The sequence below is a fragment of the Ursus maritimus genome, unplaced genomic scaffold (assembly GCF_017311325.1).
Source record: "Ursus maritimus isolate PB19 unplaced genomic scaffold, ASM1731132v1 scaffold_33, whole genome shotgun sequence".
Taxonomy (NCBI): Eukaryota; Metazoa; Chordata; class Mammalia; order Carnivora; family Ursidae; genus Ursus; species Ursus maritimus.
Genome location: NW_024425897.1, coordinates 16,127,723 through 16,149,125, shown reverse-complemented (window position 1 = coordinate 16,149,125; position 21,403 = coordinate 16,127,723). Strand labels below are relative to the sequence as shown.

Genomic DNA, 21,403 nt, shown 5'->3' with positions numbered 1-21,403 from the left:
TTTTTTTTTTTAAAGATTTTATTTATTTATTTGACAGAGATAGAGACAGCCAGAGAGAGGAAACACAAGCAGGGGGAGTGGGAGAGGAAGAAGCAGGCTCATAGCGGAGGAGCCTGATGTGGGGCTCGATCCCGTAACGCCGGGATCACGCCCTGAGCCGAAGGCAGACGCCCAACCGCTGTGCCACCCAGGCGCCCCTCACCACCTACATTTCAAGGGCTCGGGAACTATATGTGGTGGGTGGCTATTGTACTGGACCACACAGAATAGAACATTTCCATCATCATAAAAAGTTCTACTGGACAGTGCTGGTCCCCAGGGGCAGGTACAGGTGGGATTCACCCCCACCTGTATACATTAGATAATGTATACAATATATGTATATAATATATATTTTATATATGTATGTTATACATATATTATACATCTATACACATATGAATTACACTGTGTATACATTATGTATATTTATGTATACTGTATAATGTATAGATGTATATTATGTATATATATGTATATTGTATTAGGTATTATATATGTATGTTATCATGTTTTATATACTTTATACAATATACATAAATAGAAGTAAGTACGGATCTTACATGGATGGGGAGATACATGTCATCAACAAGATAAATTATTGCTAATACACCAAAATGATGGTTAGAATATTCTCTTCTTCTTTACGCTCATCTGTTTCCCCTAACAAGCACCTATGACTTCATAAACAATCAATGTCCTTTATGACAGGGAACATAGAAACTTATAAAGGCTCTGAATAACGTATGAATTAAGAAAGGTGTTATTATCCTGTCCACTAATTTGTTGTTCTGATGCTCCCCCTCATTAGCATGGATTATGAGCACACTCGGCATGTCTGCGGTGGTTTTCGTCCAAGGAGCCTGCTGTGTTCTCAGCCCCAGAGTAAAGGCTCGTGAACTGCTGGTTCTAACAGTGCGAGAGGGCCCGAGTGCACAGATAGAACGAGGATGGCTGAACAGATGAACAAACTGGGGTCCTTCCCTACAACGGAATATTAACTCGGTCACAGAAAGGAATGAAGCGCTGGCACCTGCTAAAACATAGTGAACTTCGAAAACCTGATGCTCCGTGAAAGAAGCCAGTCACACAAGCCACGTGTTTTATGAGTCCCTTGACACAACACATCCAGAACGGACAGATGCAGACAGACAGAACACAGACTGGCGGTTGCCAGGGAGCGACCAAGAGAAGAGGGAGCAACTGCTCAGTGCTGATGGGACTTCATCTGGGGTGATGAGAATGTTCTGGAACTAGACAGAGGTGGTGGTCACACAACACTGTGAACGTACTAAATGCCACGGAGTCGTGTGTTTTAAAACGGTTGTTCTGTACTTTCACCTCAATTAAAAAAAAACAAACAAGCATGAAGCTTGGCGTTAATTTCCTTCTGTGGCTCACAGGGACTCTCCTGTAACCCTACTTAGCAGCAAGCTTCTAGAAGCGACTCCCTCTCTTGACACACGGCCCTGGGTGTGTACGTGTGTGCTGAGGGAGCTGCAGAAGCACGTTAGGACCCGTGCAGCAGGCATGCCTTTGTAGACAAAAGGAAGAGGCACAAACATGCAGTTCACAAAGGGTCAAGGTGAGGAGGTCGGGGAGGGAGAGGGGAGTGCTTCTTACGCACAGTAGACCAGGAGCTCGGTGGTCACCTTTCGCTGTCTCCCACTGCGCAGGTTCGTGGCCAAACAGGTGTAGTTTCCTTGGAGGTTTTGTGACATCAGCAGCAGAGTGAAACTGCTGACTGTCAGGTTGTTTCCAAAGGGCTCGGTGCTGGAATCTGGGGCCTGAAACTGCCATTCAACCATTGGTGGAGGCCAGGAGCTACTGCTGCAGCTGAAGTCCACCTGGGAGCCCTTGGCTGCATAGACGGTGCCATTGGGGAGCCTGCCGGTGCTGGAGATATTGACCTCAACCTCATAGGGGCCGCCTGGGAATGACAAGGGGAATGCAGAAAGCATTAATTACTTAAGAGTTAACTTGAGCTCCTTACCAGATCTAACAGACACAGAAATGATCAAGGAGCAGTCAATGAGGATGACAATATCTATCAGATACTTATTATGCGATAAATGCTATGCTAAGTATCCGTATGCATTCTAATCCTGAGATAAATGTAGACTTATTGGGGGTAGGGGGCTCACTCCTTGTAGAAAAGGGAAAAATGCAAATGGCTCCTTTTCAGAAACACTGGTGAGTGGATCGGCTGTTCATTAGTGAACATAGCAGGCCTGCTTGCAAGGTTGGCCTTGGCTGGTGCCCGCAATGTGGATTTCAGGAGGGTGTCTGCCATTCCCAGAACTGATGAGAGTGAGGCTCACTGGGCCTGAACCATTTGCACAGTGTGGTTTAAGCTGAACGCTTGCTTCCCCTCCGGGAGTCTGGAGTTTTGCTATGTGCTAGGCAGAGGGTGCCTATGTGACTAGCCCCCAGTGAAAATCCAGGGTGCTGGGTGTCTAAGGGGCTTCCCTGGGAGACATTTCACACATGTTGCCATAACTTGTTCCCGGAGGAATTGTGTCCCATGTGATGCCCCTGGGAAAGGACTTTTGGAGGCTAGCTCCTGGTTTTCCTCAGACTTAATCCCATGTGCCTTTTCCCTTTGCTGATTTTGCTTTGTAGCCTCTAGTTGTAATAAATCAAATTACATGCTGAGTTCTAGGACTTCTCCTAGAGAATCACTGAGCCTGGGGGTAGGCTTGGGGAGTCCAAGCACAATTTCACACTGAAAGACAAGAAACATTGGCTCCAGGACCAACTCTGGACTCCACTCACTAGCTGTGTGACCTTGGCAGATTACCTAACCTCTCTGAGCCTCCATTTCCGCCGTGCTAGAACCCACCGCAGGGGGCTGTGGTGGTAATTCAGTGAATACGGGAGAGCACTCAGAACAATGCTGGTCACATTGGAAGCACTTGGTAAGTGCTGGGTTTTATGTGGGTCCCCCTGACATTTCTGAATTTCTTTCTCATCCCCAGAAATGCCCTCCCACGGCTGGTACCCAGTGCACCCAAGATGCGGCATCTCTTTTGATGAAAGGAATATAACTAACATCTACTTAGACTAAAGCCATTGAGTGTGTTACCTCTCCCAGGGACTACCCCTTTTATTTATTTTTTTTAAGATTTTATTTATTTTATTTATTTAGGGAGGCCTGGGTGTCACAGTGGGCTAAGTATCTGCCTCCAGCTCAGGTCCTGGAATCGAGTCCTGCATCGGGCTCTTTGCTCAGTGGGGAGCCTGCTTCTCCCTCTGCCTGCCACTCCTCCCTCTGCTTGTGCTCTCTCTCTCTGACAAAAATAAATAAAATATTAAAATATATATATCTTTAATAAAAACAACTTTTTAAAAAGATTTTATTATTTTGAGAGAGAGAGAGAGAGCGTGCATGAGCAGGAGGGAGGGGCAGAGGAAGAGGGAGAAGCAGACTCCCCGCTGAGCAGGGAGCCCAATGTGGGACTCGATCCCAGGACCCCGAGATCATGACCTGAGCCAAAGGCAGACACTTCACTGACTGAGCCGCCCAGACGCCCCAAGACTTCCCCTTTGGAAAAGAAGAATCCAGGAAGGGCAATGCTTGACCAAAGGAATACAACTAGGACTGCAGAATTTGATCAGAAAGAGACCGGTGGGAAAAATTATTCGGGGGAAGGAAAAGGCTCTCCCAGAGCCCCTCAAAGTACAGCATCTACTTCACTTATGTCTGAGGCCATTATATAACTACAGAAATGGTGGGTTTCCCAGGACAATATTCTTGACAATATGCTTCTCAGGTCGGGGCTCGCTCCTAATAGTTGTATGGATCTGCTGGAATCATGTCACCTCCCATAGAGGGTCTGTGGAAAAAATTATGCCATTAGTTGGGAGGTACCATTTACTGCTGCTGGCTAGTTGGTTAGGTATGCAGACCAACAGGTAACAGGGCGTGCCCACAGCTGGCAGACATCCAGTGAAGCAGAGGGTATCTCTGGAGTACTAACAATCAAAGCCCAGGCCAGCAAATGTAGTGCGTTAGATTAGACAGCCTGGGCCTTCTGAACTGTGGCCTGGAGGGCCACGGTGGCCAGGCATGGACAGTGTGGACCCCCAGAACCTGGCTGGGAGGGGCTTTTGACCAGCACAATTCTAAGCAAAAAACAGTGTTGGATACAGGGAATGGATGAGAAGGAACAGGTGGAGGGATTAGAAAAATAAATCAAATGAGAGAACCTTAAAAGCCTCCTGAATTAAGTGTTTAGGGATTACAGCTCACATAAACCCCTTGGGTTGGGTCTGCTTTCTTAATTAAAGCTGACGCCATCTTCTTGATCCCCTGGGGTTCCTCCCCTGCTCTGACTTTACTACACAGAAGGAGGTACCCATTTCCTTCCCTTCTACTGCTCTCTCCACCCACGTGTTTATTCCCAAACAGAAGCCCACCGGCTCTTTTTTGCTTGTGGGGTGGTGGTGGCAATCACTCAGAAAGACAAATAGATGGGAGAGGAAACAAAAATAAAAGAGCAAATAAATAAAAATAGAGAGCAGTCACAAAGGTTTGAGGTCTGAGGCCTTGGTTACTGTAGTTTGAGTTCTCGGCTCTTTGTTGGAGGGATGCCTTAGCCCTAGCGGTCATGAGCTTGTACTCTGAATTCACAGACCTGGGTGTAAATCCTACTGCCACTTACAGAGAGACAATCTTGGACAAGTGCCCATCACTCTCATTCTCTCATATGAAATGAAAAGAATAGATATAGAGGTGGCTGGGTGGCTCAGTCAGTTAAGTGTCTGCCTACGGCTCAGGTCATGATCTCAGGGTCCTAGGATCAAGTCCCACTTTGGGCTCCCTGGTCAGTGAGGAGTCTGCTTCTCTCTCTGCCTCTGCCCCTCCCTCCCCCTGCTCATGCTCGCGCACTCTCTCTCAAAATAAATAAAATCATTTTTTAAAATGTGGAAGTGTGTTTTCACTCTTGTTATGTAAGTTTTTATATAACACCCTCGACTTTACCCGTTGGGCCATCATACCTAAAATATTTACCATGTGGCCCTCTACAGAAAAAGCTGGATTCCTGTTCTAGAACAATCTACCAGTGCCACTGCCTTCCTCTTCTCTGCAGACATTCTTGACGTAGGAACAACTCACTTCTCTCCTTCCCCTCCATAAACATAGTTTGGCCAGTCAAGCGTCTCAAAGGGTTGACTTACAACTCAAGGACTCACAAAATGGGAGACTCTCATCTCCATGTCTTGGATTCCCTGACAACAGGAAGAGTTGTTGTCAGGCATTTGCTCTTCATACTAGCATTTTGATTTGAAAATGACCTAAGAATATACCAGCTAGTCTCTGCTAATCAGTGGGCACACCTATAGTTTTAGAATGGGATAAGATCCTTGGGGAAACTCACAGAGACTTTTTCGATATCACTTTTAGAGACTGAACGCAGAGACACATGCAACAACCCCATTGCTTCCCGATTTCCCTAGTGACTGCTGTTCCCATCCAAAGAGCTGGAACCCAGAGGTCTTCAGATTCTTATAAACATCCATCTCTGCTGCAGATGATCTTGGCAAGACTCAAGTTAATCAACCTCCAGGCAAGGATCCTCCATTTTCTGAAGGGAACCAACAATCTTTCTTCCGTGTGCCAACACACGCCTTCCCTAGGACCTTATGTTGTGAGGAGACACAGCGTCACCATCAGCATCGTAGGACGAGGGCAAATAGATGAACCCAATTAGTCAGGGAACATGGGACTTTCCTGAGGCCCCTTCCCGGCCTTTCCTGATGTGATGGCCACATTACTCGCTAGACGGGAGCACTCCCCATCCCCCACACCCCAGCTGACTCCAAAGAGATTCTTGGAGGTTGATACAAACCAGCTTCCTCACAGTCCATGTGCCATCCAGCTCACATGCCCCCTCAACACTTGGTTGGCCTGAGAAAAACAGACACAGGGAGACTCTGGCACCACGTACCATGAAGTCTGACTGCGGGCTTCCACGGGCTCATCTGATCACTCAGCTCCCCAGTGCACGAGAGCTGATATCCTTAAAGAAGAACAAAGTCTAGTGGAATGTGTCCAGGTCTGTGCTACCTTGCCCATCCCTCCAGCCCTCCTGCAGGTAAACACACAGCAGTTCTAACCTTCTGCCCACCCCAATTGGGAGGCAGAAGAGGGTGGGTAAGTCAATGAAATAAATAGCCATGGCAGCGCTGAACTGCTCTGGACTGAAGGATTTCTGTATTCTCAGGAGCAGCAGTCCCAATCCGGAGGGCAAGACTCTTCAACTGCACCATTAAATTAACAAGTAATACAGTACAGTCTTGGGTCCTGAGACAAATAACAAAATTACGCTGCAGTGCCCATTCCAGGCATATTAGATCATCCCAGTCCATAGAAAACCTGACTCCCCGGAAGGCAGAGACACCAAATGCCCCCTGATCACTAAGCAGAGATCCAAACAGTAAGGAGGGAGAAGCTACTGGCCCACATACAGCCAGCTTTGTGCCTCTACAGCACCTCTATCCTCTCACACACTCAAAGTCACTTACAGATAACAACTTGTCACATCTCAGACTTTTCTTCCCTCACTTCAAGGCCATGTTCGAATGTTTCCAAACTTTTCTCCTTAAGAAACTAAGTTATCAACCATGTCAGTGAAAAGACAGGGAAAGCAAGATCTGGACAGGCAGAATCCCTGACCCACAGAAGGTCCTGTTCAAAAGGCTTGGATGTTAACTGATTGCTGGGAACCTGAGATGCATTTTTCCCACGGGAATCCCATCACCTGTTTAACCAGGTGGTCGAGGTGACATGAACCAAGTGCATACCGTGTGCCCAGCTCTGTGCTGAGGGCTGTGCATGTCAATCTCATGAACGCACGCAGTAAGTCTGTGCCTGGGTTCGACTGTCACCGCTGATTCACAGATGATAAAACTGAAGTGAGAGGAGTTTAAGGGACTTCCCCCATGTCACAAGGACAACAGCCAGCAGCACCTGGATTTGAACTCAGGCAGCAAGACCTCAGTGTATGCTCTTAGCCACTCAGCAATACCATGGCCCTCCTTTCCCAGAAATAGCAGTCGGATCAAACCTAATCCATATTCCAAAATCTTCCATGCAAAATGAGGGCCAAGTCCCATCTGAGATGTCAAGGCCTCACCTTCAGCCACTGTCTGAGGAGGGGCAGCACAGGGCTCCCTGATGCCCGGAGGGTTGTGTGTGTTTGCCAGGCTTTGTCCTAGAATGGGAGCAAGCCCTGAGATTCTGGAGGGCTCTGGTACATGGGAAACCAGAGGACATCTTTGCTATGGACTGAATACTTGTATCCCCTCCAAAATTCATTTTGAAACCTAATCCCCAATATGATGGTATGTGGAGGTGGGGCCTTTGGGAGGAGCTGATGAGGTCATGAGGCTGAGTCCTCATGGTTGGGACTGGTGACCTTGTAAGGAGAGACCCCTCCTTCCTCTCGCTCTCTGCCCAAGTGAGGACACAGTAAGAAGACCTATCTACAAACGGGGAAGTGAGCCTCACACAGACACTGGATCTGCCAGCACCCTGATCTTGGACTTCCCAGCTTCCAGAACTGCCAGAATGTTTGCTGTTGAAACCCCCCAGCCTATGTTACTTTTGTTACAGGAGCCCAAGCAAGGTCGGAATCTGGTTTTCACAAACAAGCCTACAACAGTTGAGGACATTGTGTGTTTCCAAATGAAGAAGTTTCCATAATACTAATCACATCACAGTAACTCAGGGAGCCCCAAGAGCCATGTGAGTTTAGTGATTCTTTTAAGATGGAAGTTTACGTTCATTGTAAAAAGGCCTTGCATTTATGTCCCTAACAGGGCAATAATGAAACTAATCCACCCTCCAACAAACCTAGTCAATGATTAATCAATGTCAGGTAAAGTCATCATAAACTGGAAAGAGGGATGATTAAAAAAAAAAAAAAGCAACAAGTTGTAACGCCGTCTTACTCTGTGGTCAAAAGAGAAGGCATTTATCGAGGAGACTGCCATGAGGAATTATTAATGACCGGCAGCTGGAGTGAGCTGCCCATAGGCTCACAGTAGGAACTGAACAGAGCTGGGCCAAGATGGGTGAGATTTTTAATACACCCACATCCATTCTTGGCCATTCAGGAGTCCAACTGTGGCATCTTCAAACACAAAACCACTGCACTCCCCAATTCCATAAACCTTAAGAGTTGGCAGTAACCTTAGAGACCATCCAAAAATCTAGAAGCGTCCTCAAAGCCTTGCTTTTCTTCATCCTCCACTTCCAATTCACCAGCAGAGCTTATTGGTCTACCTCCAAAATCGTTTCTGAAGCTGTGCATTTTCACCAAGGCCGCTGCCACCGCCCTGGTTCTGGGCACCAAGATCTTGTGCTCCAACTGGCTTCCCTGTTTTTATCAGTCCTTCCTGAGATCACACACATACATCCTGCATGTGTAATTGAAATAATGCCACACCCATGCTTAAAGCTCCAGGAGTTTCCTCTGGCACCCACAACAGCAACAACAAGAATCTCAATTCCTTGCCAGGTGTATTAGTTTCTTGAGGCTGCCTTTACAAAGTCCCACAAACAAGGTGGCTTAAAACAACATTCATGGATTCTCTCACAGCTTTGGAGGCCAAAAGTCTGAAATCAACGTGTCAGAAGGGCAGGGGGGAATCCTTCCTTGCTCCTTCCGTGGCTTCTGGTGGTGGCCATCAGTCCCTGGCATTCCTTGGCTCCAGGTGCATCCCTCTGCTTTCTTCCTCTGTGTTTATATGATATTCTCCTTGTGTGCCTTCATATTCACACGCATTTTCCTCTTCTTAGGAGGGTGCCAGTCAGTTTGGATTAGGGCCCACCCCACTGACCTCATCTTAACTTGATTACATCTGCAAAGACCCTATTTCCCAATAAGGTCACATTCACAGATACCAGGAGTGAGAACTTCAATATTTTGGGGGAATATAATTCAACCCATAACACAAGTCCCACCCTCTCATACACTGGGTTCCCACCACACCAGCCTTCTCCCCATCTGCATACACACCACACTCAACTCATCTTGGACTGGATATAGTTCTTTCTGAATCATTCTCATCTCTGCAAAACTGGCTCCTACTCATCGTTCAGCTGAAATGTCACTTCCTCCAAAAGGCTCTCTCTGACCTCCCCAATTTTAACTATTTCTGAGAATCACCGCACCTCGACTCTCTGCATAGCCCTCATCACTCTGGTATTGCCTGATGCATTCATGTACTTGCTTACTGTCCATCTTCCCCCACTAGGATGTGAGCTCCATGAAGGCAGGGGCCTTGTCTGTCCTGTTCACTCCTGTGGCCCAGTGCCTTGACCAGTGCCTGGCACTGGGCTTTCAATGGATATATGGTGAATAAAGAAATAAGTAAATTATTTTACAGATGAGGGAACAAGGGATCAATAGGAATCATGTGTATATTTCTACTAAATGACACACTCTGGGTCTAGAATCTGGGTATCCGTCTAAACCAGTAAACAGCACACTTTCTTTGCAAAGCGCTACAGAGTAAATATTTTAGGCTTTGCAGGTCATATGACCTGCATCACTGCCACTCCACTCTGCCATGATAGCACCAAAGGCAGTCTGAGATAAGATGTACATGGATGAGTGTGGCTGTGTCCCAATAAAGCCTTCTTTATGGGCACTGGAATTTCATATCATTTTTACATGTCACAATTATCATTCGTCTTTTGGGTTTTTTCAACCATTTAAAAAGGTAAAAAATATTCGTAGCCTGCAGGCCAGATATGGCCCACAGATATGGCTAGAGTTTGCCAATCCCTATTCTAAATTCATGCGCGTATATCCACAGATAAGATACTGTTTGAGGAAACTGCAGCATGTAATATAATAGTAGCTCACGCCAAGCCCTATAGTGAGCACTGGAGCGTAAGAGCACTATACGTACCAAGGTCCGTGATGTATTATCCCCAATTAACAAATAAGCAAAACTAATGCTCTGAGATCTTAAGCTACTTACAGTGACACAACCTCAGGAATGGAACTCAGGCAGTCTGACTCCATCATGTTATATATTCTGACTCTGGCGCATAATAAAATGGTATTAACAGCAAGGATGATGCTAACACGCTGGGAGCAATCGCTAATATGCCAGGAGCCATTAACAGCACTTTATCTACATAAACCAGAACCCAGTCTTCGCAGCAATCCTAGGACACAGTAATTCTTTTCATCCCCATTTCACAGATGAGAAAACCCAGGTGTGAGAGGTCACTGGGCTTGCAGGTAGCAGAGCCCAGAATGAAACCCGGGCTCGACTCCAAAGCCCTCCTCCCACCCAAAGCTCCGAGTGCCTGGCCAGCCGGCCCCAGGGCCCTGCCACCGCACTTACTGGCCACCTGCAGCCACACTCGGAACCACCGAGTCTCGTTCAGGACCTCCCGGCAGGTGTAGTTCCCCTCATCCCGCGGCCTCAGCGCCTTGATGTGCAGGGAGCTGGCATCTGCCAGAGAGAAGCGCGGCTCAGCAGGTGGGAAGCTGGAATTGGAGGACAGGAGGAAGACAGGCTCCGAGTCATTCCGGTACCAGGTTACCGGGCCCCTTGGTCCCGAGACGTTGCCACAGTGCAGAGTAATGTTCTCGTGAACCTCTCCAACGACCAGAGCCTCCAATCCTGTACGAGGAAAGGTCAGGCTGTTACTACATTCCTTCAAATCTGAACACCATCCCTTGCACACCGTCCCTCCGCATTAGGATTTAAAAAAAAAAAAATCAGGTGTGTGTTTTTAAGCACACTCTGTGGGGATTATTGGCCAGGACTGATGTTAATGAACCTGCCGTAAATGGCAATCGCAGAGATAGTCCCAACTCTCCCCCTCCCCGCGCTATCCGTGCCCTTCACAGCAGGACTGCTCTGCGCTCGCACCACGCCCGCTCAGCTGGGTCACGTGACTTGCTCTGGCCAATGACCTCCTACCATCCCCTGGAGCAGGACATGCCCAGGTTAGGTCCCAGGAGGAGGGTGAAAGCTACACGTGCAGACTCCAGGTGTCTCAATCATCTGAGCTGAGGCCGTTCCAGATCAGCCACCGAGTGGACGCCCAGACACGTGCGTGAGCCCAGGCAAGATCAGCAGAGCTAACCCCAGCTCTTGAGCTATAATAAGCACGTACGGTCATTTTGTGATTGTTATGCAGTACTAATGTGGCAATAAATAACCGATACAGAACCCAAGCGGTTTTATTTGCCTGGATCCAGAAGAGATGGAAGGAAGAGGGCCTGGGCTTTGTTCCCACCTTCCTACTGCTGGCTCTCGCCATCTCAGGTGCAAACGATTCTGGAAGTCAAAGCTCTCTTGTCGTTCCAGCTTTGGGCATGCCCTGTGTTAGACACTGGGGAGCCAATGAAGAGCAAAACAGAGAGGGACCTCCAGGATCTCACAGTCAAGTGGGGAAAACAGACAATAAACTGGCAATTATGATCCAGTGTGATAAATACCATGACACGGCCTCAGAGAAGGGGCTCCTAAGTCCAGCTGGGGTGACTCCCAGGGAAGGCTTCCCCCAAGAGGCCACACTGAGATCTGATGGACAGGTAGGAATTAGCCAGGTAGACAGGAAGATGGGGTTCCCAGGTAGAGGGAACAGCATGTTCAAAAGCCCAGATAAGCAGCAGCAGCATTGCTATTAGAAGTGCCAATTATCAGGTCCCACCCCAGAACATTTAAATCAGATAAATCACCTATCTAGGGGTGGAGGTGGAAGGCAGCACTGCATTTTAACAAGCCCTCCAGGTGATTCTGATGCTCACTCATGACTGACAGGTGCAAAGGGCAACTGATCTGGCACAGATTGTCACCAGGTAACAAGACACAAATGCAGCCCATTTTGCTGAGAAGTGTGGAAACTTCCCAGCCCCCTCCACGACTAGCGTCCAAATACAAAGCAGCCACAGGCACAGGACTAATCGGCAGAACCTGTTAGGAGTCTTCTACTCATACTTTCGCACTCAGTAGATGAGAAAGGTGTGATGCCAAAAGGGAAAGTGGGCTAACTCCAAGTCCTACAGGGAGGAGGTACCAGGGTGGGACCAGAAGCTAGACTTCTTGCTATTCTCTACAATGTTCTTTTTCCACCATATCAGAAGTTTTCAAAGTATGTGACTACACTGAGGTTTGTGAAAGGTGGTATTTCATTACAAAATAAATTGTCTTTGACAACCATACAGGGTCAACTGGGTATTCAGGTACAAAAGAATGAGGTTGGACCCCTTACCTCACATGATATATAAAAATTAACTCAAAATGGGGGCACCTGGGTGGCTCAGTCATTAAGCGTCTGCCTTCGGCTCAGATCATGATCCCGGGGTCCTGGGATCAACCCCCGCATCAGGCTCCCCACTCAGCAGGGAGTCTCCTTGTCCCTCTCCCTCTGTCTGCTGCTCACCCTACTTGTGCTGGCTCTCTATCAAATAAAATCTTAAAAAAAAAAAAATTAACTCAAAATGGACCATAGATCTAAATATAGAAGCTAAAACTATAAAATGCTTAGGAAAAAAAAAGAATAAATCTTTGTCACTCTGGGTTAAGTAGTGGTTTCTCAGGACACCAAAAGCACAAGTGACAAAAGAAAAACAGCTAAATTGGACTTTGTCAAAATAAAAATCATTGCGCATCCAAGGACACCATCAAGAAAGTGAAAAGACAACCCACAGACAGTGAGAAAAGCGTGTGCAAATCACCTATCTGAGGAGGGGTTTGTTTCCAGAACATATGAAGAACACTCACAACTCAACAATAAAAAGATAAATAATACCATTTAAAAATGGGCAAAGAATCTGAACAGGCATTTCTCCAAAAAGATATACAGAAGGCCAATAATCACATGAGAAGATGTTTATCATTAGTCACGAGGGCAATGCAAATCAAAACCACAGTAAGATACCTACCACTTCATACCCACTAGAGTGGCTAAAATCAAAGACCATAACAAATGAACAAATATTGGCAAAGATGCGGAGCAACTGGAATCCTTATGCATTGTTGGTAGGATTTTTAAACAGTGTAGCTACTTTGGAAAACAGCGTGGCATTTCATCACAAGGTTAAAGTCACGTTATGACTCAGCAATTCCACTCCAAGGTGTACATCCAGGAGAAATGAAAACATATGTCTACACAGACTTTACATATGTGTTCGCGTGTTCATAGCAGCATTATTCCTAACTGCCAAAAGATGGAAACAACCCAAATGCCCACCAGCTAATGAATGGATAAATAAAATATGGTACATCCATACAGGGGGAATATTATTTGGCCATCAAAAGGAATGAGTACATAGAGCATGGATGAATCCTGACATCATTACAGTAAGTGAAAGAAGGCAGTCCTAAAAGACTACATACTGTGTGATTCCATTTATATGAAATGTCCAAAATAGGCAAATCTATGGAGATAGAAAGTAGATTAGCAGTTGTCTAGGGCTGGGGAAAGTGGCTTGTCTGGGGGGAAGGAGGTAGTGAGGAGTGACTGCTAATAGTCAAGCATACGGCTTTTTTTTTTTTTTTTTTTTGGAGTGATGAAAACATTCTGGAGTCAGTAGTGAGGGCTGCACAATCTTGTGAATATACTAAAAACCACCAAATTATATACTTTAAAAGGGTGAGTTTTATGGTATGTAAATTATATCCCAATAAAGCAGTAAAAAAATAAATGAATAAACTGCCACCTGCCTCTGAAAATCCTTCCCTATTATAAAGGAAAGAGTAACAGTGATCCGTCTTTGGCCTTTTGTCTGGTTAGAAGGGGCTCCATTTGAAAGATTGGAAGCCAGGGGCGCCTGGGTGGCGCAGTCGTTAAGCGTCTGCCTTCGGCTCAGGGCGTGATCCCAGCGTTCTGGGATCAAGCCCCACATCAGGCTCTTCTGCTGGGAGCCTGCTTCTTCCTCTCCCACTCCCCCTGCTTGTGTTCCCTCTCTCGCTGGCTGTCTCTCTCTGTCAAATAAATAAATAAATAAAATCTTTAAAAAAGAAAGAAAGAAAGAAAGATTGGAAGCCAGCCTGGAGCTACAGGATGTTCCAACTCTCTCCTCATCTTGGCCACACCACTCCCAAATGCTAGGACAACATGAAAAAAAAAACAACAACAAAAAACCAAAAACCTCTAAGCCACTCACTGGAAGGCAGACAATGTCATCTAATGCTAAAGATTCCCAAACAGCAATCACTTTGAAAAGTGTTGTTGAACTTTGAACAATCACTTTGAAAAGCAAGTGAGAATTATTTTTAAACAATTAGTCCTGAGAACCCAAGTCTCAGTGGCAATGCCCACGGAGGAGAGAAGATACACTGTAGAATTACAAATGCAGCATGTGTTCATGAGACCTACGGACCTGCCCCTTCCCAGCTCCCTGGCAAATGAATAAAGAAAGAACTTGGAAAAGCCCTGGCAGAAGTCTAGTTCTGGAACTTGAGCTAACATTGTCTTCTCCTCCAAGGAGCAGAAAGACACAATCACAAAAGAAACCATTTTAAGGCATTTCACTCCTCCTGGCTTTGCTCACTCCATTCTTTTTAACCACTGAAGCTGAAGGTGACCCTGGAGGTCATTTCGTCCTAAGATGTGGCAGTCCTGAGGGGCTGGGTTCAAGAGGAGACAGGCTAAGCCCCAGCTCAGTGGAAAAGAATACAATCATCAGTTAGTGATGTCCGTCTGACATGTACACGCAGGGGCAGTCCCTGAAGGCACACTGGTTCCACACTTGATCATCCCGTGCTCCCTCATTTCACAGATGAGAAAACTGAGGTTCAGGGAGCTTAAATGATTTCCTTAAGGGCCCACACAAGTCACTGGGAGAGCTGGGACTGCCATTGAGGTCTTCAATCCTTTGGGTCATAGGGATTTATCCTGGTCTCCCGGTCAGACAGGATGAGACAATAAGACATCATAATAGTTTGTGTTACTAGAAGTTGTCCACATGGTATCCACAGGGTCCCCAAATGCCCCCCCACCTTAAATTCAGAATATGGACGTAAGGAGGAAGCAATATAAACAACCATTTCCCAATGCTGCCCTCATATTATTATTCACAGAGTTGGGATTGTACCCAAAAACTTATTTTTTTCCTACCAACTTTACCCAAACAATGACCCAGGATTTACAAGCTGAGGTGACTGTGCAGGCATGAACATTGTCTGGAGTAAAGGGACAGGTTTGTTGTTTTTTTTTCCCCTAAGATAACTCCCAATTTGAAAAACAAACAAAAATACACCAAGCTAGGGAAGTTCCCTGGCACCGGGCATGGCAGTGGAGGAAGTGTCTCTGTGTGGTGAGCTGCAGCCAGGCTAAAAGCTGGTTCATTCCAGAATGATGATTTTCACCCAGGGTTCTGATGTCCCAAGGCCCCTGATGTTCACAGTGCAGGAAACACTGCAGACAGCCGGAGAGAAGGGAACAATCACCTTTAACTTCTGGAAAGAGCCAACTGGAGACTGTCCTCCCCTCCTCCCCATAGCACAGTGACCACTAAGTCAAATACCAGCAGGGGCCAGCAGGTAAGGTCCATGACTGAAGAGGATCAGGGGTAAGTACTACAGCAGGAGAGGTGGAACAAATTTGGGGTTGCATGCCCTAGACAGAAGGGGTGACCACTGCTCAGTTCCAGGTGGAAAAGCCCTGTCCTGCCAGATCATCGGATTTTTCCAGATAAACTGGAAACCTAGATTATGGGAAATTTCACTGCTTTTAAATGACTGCTGAAAATAAAACAAAAGAAAATCTTAAGTGAGCCTAATGGTTAGGAACTTTTGGCACTTGCTGCTAGGAAGCTCAGGCGGGGCAATTCCTGCAGGAACCTACAAGAATAAATCAGCAGTGTGTGCGGGCATGGGCAACACAGAAAATAACACTCCAAGTATTCTGGCAAGGTACACCACCTCCTGGCCCCATCTCTTTTCCCTGTACCTGAGTCCTCGCTCTCACTGCTTATCACCCTGCCCTGCACACAAAACACACACATTCGCTGGTGCATTCGATTAAAAAATGCTTTTTCAATATTTTTATATCCTATATATTTTTGTAAGCAACCCTGTAAACTTATCATTACAGGGGCGAGCACAGATTAAGCATTTAAGACCTTCTGCCAATCACGTCAAGTGGAAGGGCAAGTTTTCTGAAAGTCTGAAATTACTTCAAAATAAAAAGATTTTGTTTTGTGTTTCTTTCGGGTGAAGGACGGAAGGCAAGGTTTTGAATGTGCTAGTCCGCACAGGTCCGCTTGCAGGGGTGTGTAGGGAAATCCGAAGGTTACAAGTGTAAGGCAAGTTCATTCAACCTTGGGCAGAGGAAGGAGAGAAAAAAAAAAGGAGCTTCGAGTTTGAGCCCCAGTGCAGCAAGTAAAAACCAGAAAGCAAATTTACATCCAACGCTTAAAAAAACCAAAAAAAATAAAAAAAAACAAAAACAAAAAAACCACAACAAAATAACATTTCCCCCCTACACGTGCTTCTCCAATTTTCCCATCTTCAAAATTTCCATCTTCAAATTCCCCACTTCTCCCATCGCCTCTCCGCAGGCCCTCTGCAGCCTCGCTGGCTGCCCACTCCAAGAGACTAGGGATATCTTGCCCTCCATCAGGCGCCCGGGAAAATTCCTTCCTGCAAAGACAGCCGAGCAGCGAGCAGGAAACTCAAGACCCTCCCGGGGCGGCTGTGTGGCCACGGCCACAACTGGCTCCCGCGGAGTCGGAGGGAATTGGGTCCCTGGCTCTCCCCTTTGCCCGGCGAAACTCAACTTTTCCCTCCGGATCGCGGCCCCTTACCTGCGGCGACCCAGCGGGCCAGCAGCACCCCGAGGCAGACAAGGACCTGCGGCTGGGACGCCCGGACACCCGCGGCCATCTCGCCCCAGATGCCGGCAGGGGCTCCTCAGGAAACGCAGGCTCCAGCTGGGTGGGTGCGCGTCCCCCTCCCCAGGGCCCCGGTCCCTGGGGTACTGAGTGCTCCTCCCGGGTCCTCAGAACGACAGGGGAGCCCCACTCTCCACAGCCCCCGGGAAGGATGCTTGGGCTGAGCCCGATGTCCGGCGGTGGGAGCAGCGCTGGGCTGCCGGCGCGATTCTGTCTCCGGAGCGCCCGGCCCCGAGGTGGGAGGGCGCACCCCGCCCTCTGCGCCCGCCACCCACTCCCGCTCGCGGAAAACAACAGGAGCGGGACTCCCTCCCGCCTCCCATCCAGGCGGGAGCCCAACTTCCTCTACCTTGGCCGGGGAGGAGGGCTTTATGCAAAGGGCGCGCGCCCGGGCGCGCCGAGTCGAGTCCGGCCCGGCCGGGGGTGGAGCGCGGAGGCTGGTCCCTCCCCGAGCCCACTCCGCCCGGGACGGCAGCCTGGAGTCGCGGGGACAGCTGGGCCGGGCAGAGACCCGCAGCTGCCGCAGGACGGCACCCCTCTCCCGGGCGCTCCGGCTGCAGCACCCGGGGGAGCGTGGCCAGGCGGAGGGGCGGGCTGCCAAGCTGCAGAATTCAGGGTCCCTTCGGAGTCCCAGCTTAGCTCTTCGAGGGTTCTCCTGTGCTTTCCCGTGCTCAGGGCAGACGCCAGGGCCGCCATGGCTGTCTTCTTCTACCCTTTGCAAGTCTAGAGCAAGAGAAAGATGATCCCTTAGACCTCCTGCCAAAAGCGGCCACGAGACTCCTGTTCTGTGAACTAGCTGAGACCACACAGCAAGATCGAGAACCCAGGGGTCAGCAGAACTCGGTTCTCAGAGCTTTCTGTACCCCCCCCCCCACCGCAACCCCATCCAGTCTGATTCCCAGAGAGCTGAAATCCCTCTCCCCTGCCACATCTTCACTCCATCCTGTCCTAGGAAAAACAAGGTTACCATATCCTCAGGAAAAGTTGATACTTGAAACTGCCCTAGGTGGAACTTCCTTTAAAAAAAAAAATTGCAATTAGTACAGTAAAATATTACTTGCAGACTGTAGGACGTGGGTATATGGGTGTTTGCCTTCTTTCAACTTTTCTCTATGTTTGAAAATGTTCATCATAAGATATTGGGGCAAAAACCAAAAATTGCTACTAAGTAACATCATCTGAGGCGCCTGGTTGGCTCAGAAGGTTAAGTCTCTGCCTTTGGCTCAGGTCATGATCTCAGGGTGTGGGACTGAGCCCTGACTCCCCCGCCCCCTGCTCAGAAGGGAGTCTGCCTCTCTCTCTCTCTCTCTCTCTCTCTCTCTCTCTCTTTCTCCACTCCTGTTCTCTCTCTCAAATAAATAAAATCTTAAAAAAAGAAAGAAAAATCATCTGTTCTGTTGCCCAAAGGCCCCTTATTGAAATACTTCTTCCATGATGAAATCCTCTTGAAACTAATAAAAAGAGTGTGTTTTGCCTGACGAACTGAGCCATAAAATTGCACGGTTCTTCCCTTTTCCCTCTTTTGCGAAATGATTTAACTCTTCAGCTGGCTCCTGACAGTTTTCCTCCTTTCCCTTCAGTTTCGTGTTTCATCTTTTACCTTCTCATGGAAGGTAAATTCTATCCTAGATGACTTCTTCCTGTTTCTTCAGAGCCTGGCACCTCGCAACCACCCACGATGTATTTGTTAAATAAACAAAGGAGAGTTCGTTGGCTTTGATATCGTGGCTCCTCAAGTTTTTCCGACAAACTCCTTACCTCACATTCCCCACCTGAAAGACAACAAGACAGAAATCAAATCAATAGCTGGCAAGTTTCTAGCTGAGGATCTGGAATTTTCTGTGACCCTGGTGGTACATCAGGTGGGGAATTGTACAGAGCAGGCCCTCCTGATATATTTGCTGGTCAAATGCAGGGTGCTTATGACCAGTTCTCCACCCCTCAGAAGGATCAACTTCCTGGGATGGTTTATAATGCTGATTAGTTTGCTTGGCTGGGGCCTTTTTCCAAAGCCACTTTAGAAACTTAATCTCATTGGGCCCTCCCTACAATCCTTGTACCTAAGAAGTCATGCAATCCCACTTAATAAATGAGATACCCAGAGCTCCAGGAGGGTCAGCTCCAAGTCACTGAGCTGGTTGGTGGCAAAGCCAGGACGGGGGCCCATCTCTGTCCCACACCAAGTCCTGCCAAACAAAATGATTTTGTTACTTATACAAAGGCTACCATGGTCTGGATGCTTTGGGGGTCACCGGACCAGCAGATATGGGCATGCCCCTGAGCAGGGCTCCAAAGACAGCTGTGTGGCCCAGGAAACACCCACCCTCTCTGGTCTGGGTACAGGCTGTGGCCAACCCTGAGAGAGACAGAAGCTGTTAGGAAATGCCCCACCCAGATGTCCCATAGCACCTCAGACTGCTCTGAATAGTAGAAAGCATTCTGTCTAGACCAGTGACCAGTGAGGTGGGGGTACATCGTAGGGTCCCTAACAAGGTAGGGACCTTTCAGAGCCCTAGTTCTATGATCTGTGCCTCATGGGTTGTTAGAAAGACATGAGTGAGTGACTTGCAGGAAGGGACTCAGCAAAGTGTTGTTAAGGCATCAACCCCAATCTATAGTCATATATTCATTCTAAATCCCACAAGCATATATTAATTAAACATAAGGCTCAAACACCTTTCTGCTCAGGCTGCTACACAAGGCTTTTTTTATTTTGTTTTGTTTTCACCTCCGGTGAATTGAAAAAACTTCCCCTTGGCTAAGTGCTTTACCTACATTACCTACATGAATTCACCGACTCCTCAACAAAACCCTGAGAGGTAGGGATTATCCTTCAGAGAGGCCAGGGGACACAGCAAGTGAAGGGGGGGGTGGAGGGGGGGGAAGGGGTCTGATCTGAACCCAGGTCTGAGGCACAGTTGTCTTAATCAGTGTTGGAGGGAGGGACGGAATGGGGCTCCTGCCTGACTGTAGCCAGCCCTCCTACGGCCTGGGTCTCTGAGGCCATCAAGCTACCTATTATTTCTGCCCGGCTACTCCTCTTCTCCTGTCCTCTCCCTAGAGGTAATGCTGAAAGGTTTCTTAGCAACAACCTGCTTCTCTGTTCAACCTAGAGATATTCTCCTGGGGGCTTCAGAAAGAGCAGGCCATTCAGGAACAGCTGGGGTAGCAGCTTGGTTACTCAGTAAGCTCTGCACCCCTGCACTTCAAGAAGTATAAAGAGGTGCATGACCATCCTACCTCTACCCCCGTGGAGAGGCCTGGGACCCACAGGCTGGCACCTCAAGGGACAGGGACAACAAAACCAACCAGGCTTGTTCTCTGGAAAAGAAAGCCTGCTAAGCCTTCCCAAAACACCCCCTCCTCCCACCTCTCCTCTGCCCTTTGCCCAGAAGAAAAGAACTGGCAGGCAGAGGCCATAGCAGGAAAGTTCCTGATCAGGCAAAGTTCTAAGAAGAAGCTGGCAGGATGAGATAGGAAAGTGGAAAAATGGAGAGCTGTCAAATGAGTCTACTATTTTTTACCAGAACCCAGCCTCTCCTCTCTGGACTGGAGACCAGGAGGGTGAAGTTTGGTATCTCTGAGTGGCAAAGAACCACAGAATGTGGAAGGCGGACCCAAACCCAGAAAGCAAAATAGTGCACACAGACGGATCAAGGAAATGACCAGCCAGTTCTCCAAGAAATGGGCAGCCAGGGAGCTGGAGGGAGGGGGATGGCTCACCCACATAAGAGATGGATGCAGCCTAGCAGGTAAGCTGGTGAATGTCTAACCAGACTCTCCTGCTGGTGGTGATGGGGGGCAGGGGCGACGGTTGACTTGTAGTGTTTGCCAATTTCCCTGGTGTAAATACTTCCACCATAACCAATTCCAGGCTATCACTGTGAAGTGACTTTAGTGGATGTACAACCAGTTCTCCCAAGCCAGCACCCCTGGAATATACCACTTTCCCCCAGTGAGATAACTCCAAGGGGGGAAACTTTTGACTGGATGGCCCAGGAGCCAAACAGATGACTCAGGTAGAAAACATTCTTTGATCAGTCTCCTGTTCTTTGATCTCACGCTCATCTCTTGAATGCCATTTGTTGGCGAAAATAAATGTGATTTTCCTAACTTCAAATTGGGACATATGGGTTGATAGCAGCAAGTATATTAAATTTACGGCAATAGAAGAACTTAGTTAACTCAGGGTTTCCAGAGAAAACTTGGATGAAACATTTTTCTGAAGGTGACACACCTATTTCTTAAATGGCATTTGCTTTTGCCTGATTATAAGCATATCAGTCTCACTCACAGAATAATGAAAAACAGAAAAATAGGAAATAAAGTGTAACCATAAGCCATCTAGAAATAGTCACATCACTAGAAACTTCTAGTCATTTCTGCTGAGTTCCAATGTGTGTGATTTTTTTTTTTTAACAAGGCTGTGATGACATTTTACACAAAGTTTTGACTCCTGCTTGTTTCTTTCTTTCTTTCTTTCTTTC

General features: G+C 47.6%; 1 protein-coding gene across 4 annotated transcripts in view; it reads right to left on the bottom strand.

Moving 5' to 3' along the window:
* VSIG10 (V-set and immunoglobulin domain containing 10) overlaps positions 1 to 17,246 on the bottom strand; it is a 28,392-nt gene extending 11,146 nt beyond the window's left edge. The window contains exons 1-3 of one of the 4 annotated variants that reach the window (XM_040619870.1): positions 16,830 to 17,246; positions 10,408 to 10,689; positions 1,667 to 1,969 (exon numbers count right to left, since the gene is read on the bottom strand). In XM_040619870.1, the coding sequence (XP_040475804.1) occupies positions 1,667 to 1,969; positions 10,408 to 10,689; positions 16,830 to 16,908 (664 nt within the window). In that variant the 5' untranslated portion in view covers positions 16,909 to 17,246. The remainder of the gene's footprint in view (positions 1 to 1,666; positions 1,970 to 10,407; positions 10,690 to 16,829) is intronic. The other 3 variants (XM_040619869.1, XM_008689015.2, XM_040619871.1) reach the window with 3 other exon arrangements.
* Between the last annotated feature and the right edge of the window lie 4,157 nt (positions 17,247 to 21,403).